The following is a 7,444-nucleotide window of genomic DNA, read 5'->3' on the forward strand; positions in this document are numbered from 1 at the left end:
AGCATTTCTGAAAATGCTTTTTCATTTGAAATATGGTAACGATTTGCTTCCATAGAGACGGCTTCGACAGTTTCTCTTTAGTACAGTTGCTAAACTTACACAGAGTCATAGCTCTGTTGAGCCATCCATTCCCTTAGCTATTAGCAGCCATGATTTTATGGGATTCCTCTTAAATAAAATTGATTCTATTAAAAAGAAAATCTTTGACATACTCCCGAAGATGATTACTTCATCCTCAGCAAGTGAGACAACATTGGAAATAACTGCAGAACCTGATTTGTGTTTGGACTGTTTTGATCCTGTGAAGCTTCCTGAGTTATCAGAAATATTAGCTTTCATCTAAACCTTCAACTTGTATGTTAGACCCAATCCCAACCAAATAATTTAAGGAAGTGTTCCCTCTGATTACCAGCCCCATTTTAGATATGATTAATCTATCTTTAGTAAATGGATATGTACCACAGGCTTTTAAGTTAGCTGTAATTAAAACTTTACCTAAGAAACCTTCGCTTGATTGAGATGACATGAAAAATTACAGACCTATATCCAATCTAGAATCCAATCAGAACTCATCATAGCACTGAAACAGCTCTGTTGAAAGTCACTAATGATATTCTTATGGCCTCAGATAATGGACTTGTATCTGTACTTGTCCTGTTAGATCCCAGTGCTGCATTTGATACAGTCAACCATAATATTCTCTTAAAAAGGCTGGAATATGCTGTAGGAATCAGGGGAACAGCACTAAGCTGGTTTAAATCTTCTCTGTCTGACAGATTCCAGTTTGTTCATGTAAATGATAAATCATCTTTAAACTCCAGGGTTAATTGTGATATTTAGCTAAATATTTAGACATTTAGCTAAATAGTTAAACAAACTATAGCAACAATATTGAGACATTTAGCTAAATGTTTAAATATGTAGCTGTACAACCTTTGAAAGGCTAAATTTCACAAAATATTGCTTTTAAATGTTGAGTGTAAAACTTTACAAACTGTGCCACATACTTTAGCATGTTAAAACTTTAGTACCTTAACTTGCACCTGTGGCAGACCTTATAGAAAAAGTGTTTTTTGTAAAACATAATATACCTTTTAAAGACATAAAAATGAACCAAAGTTATGTGATTATGGAGCTGATCATAGAGTTTTGTTAAAGAGGAATTACAACATAATTTTTGACTGGTGTATAACCCACTGGCTAGCTCTAATATTACTTCAGCCTCTTTGTGGAGTTCAATGTTTTAACAACCTGGACCAATTCACCACAAACACGGAGAAGTTGAGGAATCAGCACAAACTGTCCATGGCCAAACTGAAGATGAGGGCATAGCAGTAGCTTGGGAAAACTACCATCAAGGATTTTTTTATTAGTTTGTGTCAAGGTGTGGTGTTTGAAGTGGGCCGCAGAATGCAGACAGGCAGGAAGCAGTGCGGCTTAGTGAGTAGCAAGGTTTTAATTTAACAAAATTCAGGTGGTAGCAGAAGAAGGCCTGGCAGACAGACTTGGCATGACAAATGGTGATCATTGAAAAGTTTTCCACAAGGAGTAAAATATGGGCAAGACAGAAGTGAAAACGGAAAACCGATTGACATGAGACAGGTGGACCATGTCCCATGTGTCATTTGTCTGACAGATTCCAGTTTGTTCATGTAAATGATAAATCTTCTTTAAACTCCAGGGTTAATTGTGGAGTACCAGAGGGTTCAGTACTTGGGCCAATTCTCTTTACTATGTATATATGCTTCCAATAGGTAAAATTATCAGGCAGCATAGAATACATTTTCACTGTTACGCTGATGATATTCAGCTTTACTTATCCATAAATCCTGATGAGCCCAACCAGTTAGATAGACTACAAGCATGTCTTGAAGACATAAAAACTTGGATGACTTAAAATTCTTTGCTTCTAAATTCAGACAAGACAGAAGTTGTTATCTTTGGACCAGAGTCTTTAAAAAAAGAAACTGCTTAGTCAATCACTTAACCTGGATGGCATTAAATTGACCTCTGATAATAAAGTAAAAAACCTTGGTGTTATTTTTGACCAGGACATGTAATTTAAATCCCATATTAAACAGGTTTCTAGGATTTCCTTCTTTCACCTCCGGAACATTGCCAAAATTAGAAATATCCTGTCCAGGAGTGACGCTGAAAAACTAGTCCATGCATTTGTTACTTCAAGGCTGGACTATTGTAATTCTTTACTATCAGGATTTCCACAAAATGCAGGTAAAAGCCTTCAGCTGATTCAATATGCTGCAGCTAGAGTTCTGATGAAAATTAAAAAGATAGATCATATTTCTCCTATTTTAGCTTCCCTTCATTGGCTCCCTGTTAAATCCAGAATAGAATTTAAAATTCTCCTCCTCACATATAAAGCCCTTAATGATTTAGCTCCATCATACATCAGAGATTTGATTGGTCCATATATTCCTAACAGAGCACTTTGTTCTCAGAATGCAGGTTTAATGGTGGTTCCTAGAGTCTCTAGAAGTAGAATGGGAGGCAGATCCTTTAGTTATCAGGCTCCTCTCCTGTGGAACCAGCTCCCAGTTTTAATCCGTGAAGCAGACACCCTGTCTACTTTTAAGGCTAGGCTTAAAACTTTCCTTTTTGATAAAGCTTATAGTTAGAGTGGCTTAATTTATCAGGGAGGGAGGAAGGCTGGTTGGAGTAAGGGGGAGTCAGGTTTAGCCTAAATCGGCTCAGTTATGGTTGAGGTGCAAACACACCCTCCATTTCTGCTACCTGTATGACCCCTTCTCTTTTCCAATGGTTATAATCAGTCTGATAGAGAGAGGAATCCCAATCCTTGTGGTTTTTAGTATAACAATGACCATCAGTGGGACCCTTTGTGGGGTTCCTTGAGACGACATTGTTGTAAATAAGCGCCGTTTAACTAAATAATCGGAACTGAAACTATCTGTGTAGTTATGCTGCTATAGGCTTAGGCTGCTGGAGGACATAACGACCACTTTCACCCTCTTCGCTACATTCTCACACTACTCTCCAATTTTGCATTATTTGCTGTTATTTCAGCTTTTAACCTTGTTCACTCTTTTCTCTTCCTAGAAGCTACACCTGGCCTGATTCTGTGTCTGCCTGTGACACCTTTCTGGAGAAGGGAATCGTCCGAGCTTCTGCTGGCAACCACTTAATGCTCACCCTCTACCAATGATCCACATAGCCCTGTCTTTTAGTGTTTAACCCTTTCTCTCTCCTAGACATGGCGATTGACTGAGCTTAACTGTAACTAACTCTATGTGCTCTCTTTCAGACTCTAACCTTGAAAACTGGCTCAGAGTTTATCTGTTCTTTCTTTCTAGGTGAAACGACTAAAGGAGTTACATCCATTAACATTTACTTTTCCTTCCCATAGAAAGTACTCCTGGATCAGTGCTTCTGTGATCTCTTTGTGTCTCTGCTCTGTTCTCTCAAACCCCCAGTTGGTCGTGGCAGGTGGCCGCTCACACTGAGCCTGGTTCTGCTGGAGGTTTCTTCCTGTTAAAAGGGAGTTTTTCCTATCCACTGTCGCTACATGCATGCTCAGTATGAGGGATTGCTGCAAAGTCAATGCCACTGACTGTCCACTGTCTCTACATGCTCATCCAGGAGGAGGGAATGCTGCAATTCACTGACTGAATTCAATCTGCTGGGTTTCTTTAGACAGAAAAACTTTTTATCCAATTTGAATAAATAACTAACTCTGACTGCACTGTTCAATTGTTAGGATTAATTGGAATGTATGTACCTGACTTTTGTGAAGTGCCTTGAGACAACATGTGTTGTGAATTGGCGCAATATAAGTAAAACTGAATTGAATTGAATTGGCACCCATTGGCATGAGCCATACTCCCGTCGCCTCGTTTACATCATATCTTTCCGGTCACACTTAGTTCATCCAATTAAAATCTTCATTTTACATCTACATTTCCTCCAAACCGATTTCTTCCCTTCCACCTTACTCCCTTTCGAATTGTCTTATGGAGATTAGATCATGGTTCTCCTCTAATTTTCTCAAGCCTAACAGTAAGAAAACAGAAGTTTTAATCATTGGCACAGCTTTAATTTAAACATACTTCACAGTTTCACCATTAATATTGATAATTGCCCTGTTCATCCTTCTCCTCAGGTAAAGACTCTGGGATGTTGTTCTTGACTGTCTTCTCTCATTTCAGTATCATATTACTTAAATCACCCAGTCTGCATACTTTCAAATATGTAACATTAATCAACTTTGTCCCTTCCTTACTCCCCATGCTGCTGCCATCCTTGCCTATTGCCTTATCACTTCCTGGATGGACTATTGCATCTCTTCTCTTTGGTCTCCCCAATAAGTCCCTACATAAACTTCAGCTTCTTCAGTACACTTATGAACAATTTTTTATTGTGGGTCTCACCCCTGGAATTGATACAACCCAAGTAGGTCCACGTGACGTGAAATGTACTGCGCCTAGGACAAACAGCATTTTACATCCACAGAGATGACTTTGCATATAAGAGAAAAGAGATATAAGACATTCAAACTGATTATTTTTACACCTGTCATCCTGAACACACTGCATAACAAAGGAAATGCAACTGTTGGAAGCATATTAAATGTACTTACGTACACATACAGTAATACTCACGTTTACACAAGAATTACAATGGATATTTCAGTACCATTCATTTTGAAAAAATAGTCCACATAACTACATTAAACTGAACCTCTCCATTACAAACCACGAACAAGGCTGAAGTATTTTGAGAATTAATAACACAATACACTCTGTAATAACCCTACATTGTTCTCACAAACAAGCGCAGAATTCATTGCCAAAGCAAACGCGAAAACAGAGATTTCTGCTGTACACTGTTTACTGCTGCCCTCCAAGGTGCTTGTTGAAGATGCCCTTGGCCACCTCGAGGGCAGCATCAGCTGCAGCAGGAATGTGGGGTTGGACACCAACTCCCTCCCAGGCTGGCCCAGCCGAAGTGTCAGAGTGGACCGTGGGGATGCTAAGGAAGATGTTGCTCTTGCCAACAGGGAAGACCTTCGGTGGATGGGAAGCCCCAGCAGTAGTCTCTCCAATTATCATAGCGCGGCCTAGTTTTTTCATGATGTAAACAAACTCCTCCGCAGCACCCGCTGTAGCCTTGCTGGTCAAGATGATGAGGCTTTTCTTGGAGCCATACCGTATGCCTGAAGGACAGGATGAGATGACGTTAGAAACCTTTTAGTCAACTTCCTTTGGAAAGGAGCTTCTGTGTATCAAAGCTCCTGCTTGCATTAATTTTAATGCTGAAATGGTTGCCAACATTCACTCTTATAAAAATCTGTTGTCCTTTTATTACCAGTGAGCTCGGGCAGAGTTAGCAACTCAGTGGTGGTCCCAGATGTCCTATCGTAGAGTTTGTCCAAAAGGATCTGCTTGTCCCCATCGAAGAAGTAAGAGCAGAAACCCGCAATGGCTGTAGTTGGTCCACCAAGGTTGTTCCTGCAAGTCCAAAGAGAACCAAACCTAAAAAAACACTTTTTTTGTTTCTGAACTTTTGATTTTTACACAACAGAGTAAGGCAATATTTTACTGAAACTCTTTAGTAGAGAATAATTCAGTTATCTTTGTTGAGATGCTAAGGAGGTGTAGATGTCAAGATACATCATCAATCACTAGACAAGCTGAATAATTTCAGCAGCAATTTGATCACCAAGAGTAAGAAAACTCACCTCAGATCAATGATCATAGCATCTGTGTTTACAACTTTGTTCCAGACGTGCTCCACAATAATCTGGGCAATGGCCTTGACTTCTTCGAAGTCTCCGAACATGTCAAATCGCAGATAGCCGATATTGTTTTCAAATACATCGGTGTGGAAAGAGATTTTAATCAGCTCAATGTACATCTCTGGAGAATATTCCTGCAGAGTGAAAACCAAACAGGCATTTGCATCGCAAAATACATTAAAATAGCTGTAAGTATATTTGCCTGATGATGCTTCCAGATTGATCATGTTTATAGAAAATTATGTACTCCATAAACTGCTAACTTATTATTTAAACACAATTAGGTTTCAGCTGACTTCATTTGGGAAAAATTACCCCAAAACTGTAATCTTTCTGTCTATCTTTTTCAACAGAACCTTTGACAATATTTGAGTAAAACAACAAATGAAAAAAACTCTTACCATTGGTGGTAGGGCTGGGGTGTTGGTGGTGGTCTTTAGGCTCTTGTCGCCGGAAATCATCTTCAGGTCAGCTGAGAGCTTTGTCTCCAGATCTTCTTGACAAACAACTGTGCTGAATTCCTCATTTGCCAGGAGTTCTCTCAGCTTCTCTGCAACATCCATCCCAACACTTTTAGAGGCATAATTGTTGGCAATCAAGCTGGCTGATTCCTCAATGATGGCTGGAACTTGAACTCGGAGGTTGATAATCTTGATTGAGGTAGCAAGGGCATCCTCTGCACTGACTTCCACATCTGGGGTCACACCTGTGATCTCCCAGGTTGAGCCTGTAATGGGGTTGATGGACTTTGCAGTAGGAAGGGTAATATAGAAGTCAGTGTCGCCCACTTTGACTTTATCAACTTTCACTGAGCCCCCAGCAGTCTTCTCCCCAACAATGGTGGCTCTCTTCAGGCTCTGAAGGCAGTAGGCAACATCCTCAGCAATGTCCTTTGTGTTTTTGCTTGTGAGGATAATCAGAGGCTTGGTTACACTGAATCTTTCTCCCAGTAGTGTCGACATAGACAGCAGCTTAGTGGTGGTGTTTGAGGGACGGTCGTAAATGCTGTCAATGTGAATTACAGGCTCAGCTTCAGTGAAGTAAGAGACTATATAGGGGATACCAGAGATGTCCCCGCTACTGGTGTAACGTAAGTCAAAGATCAGAGCTGAGGTGGGCAAGATTTTATTCCAGACAAGTTCTACAAGTAAAGGGCCAACCTTGTCAGCAACCTCCTCCCCGAGGATGTGATCAATTCTCAAGTAGCCAATGTTACCCTCCAGGATGTCAAGCTTGATAGATGACTGGAGAACAGCAACAAGCTGCTCAGCGGGCAGCGGAGGCATTTCCGGGTGAACCACAGGAACATAGTTTGGCTCATAAGAGACCTTCAGCCGTGGATCGCTCACTGTGGTTTGGACTCCATCGCTTAGGACGTTGGCCAGTAATTCACCCTCTGGGATGTTGAGAACCTCTGTGTTGCTTGTGGCTGATGCAATGTCCTCCTTCATACCCACCAGCTTCTCTGGTGAGCAGTAATTGTCCATGACAACTTTTGCCATGTCCTCAATAAGGCTGGGAGAAAATGAGGCATGCAAAAAAGAAAAATCCCCCAGAAGCAGCAAAGATGCCACCAGAAAATAAGTCTTTGACATTTTTGTCTGAGAAAAAGTGAGTGTATAGGAAGTAGAAGTTTGTGAGCTGAACCTCCGTCTCAACATCGGTCCTTTGACC

General features: G+C 40.5%; 1 protein-coding gene across 1 annotated transcript; it reads right to left on the minus strand.

Annotated features, from left to right (window-relative positions):
- Positions 1-4,368: 4,368 nt before the first annotated feature.
- On the minus strand, positions 4,369-7,444 carry rbp3 (retinol binding protein 3). Its single transcript, XM_047376506.1, has 4 exons — positions 6,172-7,444; positions 5,714-5,904; positions 5,341-5,483; positions 4,369-5,188 (listed from the first exon to the last, which is right to left on the minus strand). Exons 1-4 carry the CDS (start codon positions 7,429-7,431, stop codon positions 4,863-4,865), a joined length of 1,920 nt encoding a protein of 639 aa, XP_047232462.1. The 5' UTR covers positions 7,432-7,444; the 3' UTR covers positions 4,369-4,862.

Source organism: Girardinichthys multiradiatus, chromosome 10 (assembly GCF_021462225.1).
Source record: "Girardinichthys multiradiatus isolate DD_20200921_A chromosome 10, DD_fGirMul_XY1, whole genome shotgun sequence".
Taxonomy (NCBI): domain Eukaryota; kingdom Metazoa; phylum Chordata; class Actinopteri; order Cyprinodontiformes; family Goodeidae; genus Girardinichthys; species Girardinichthys multiradiatus.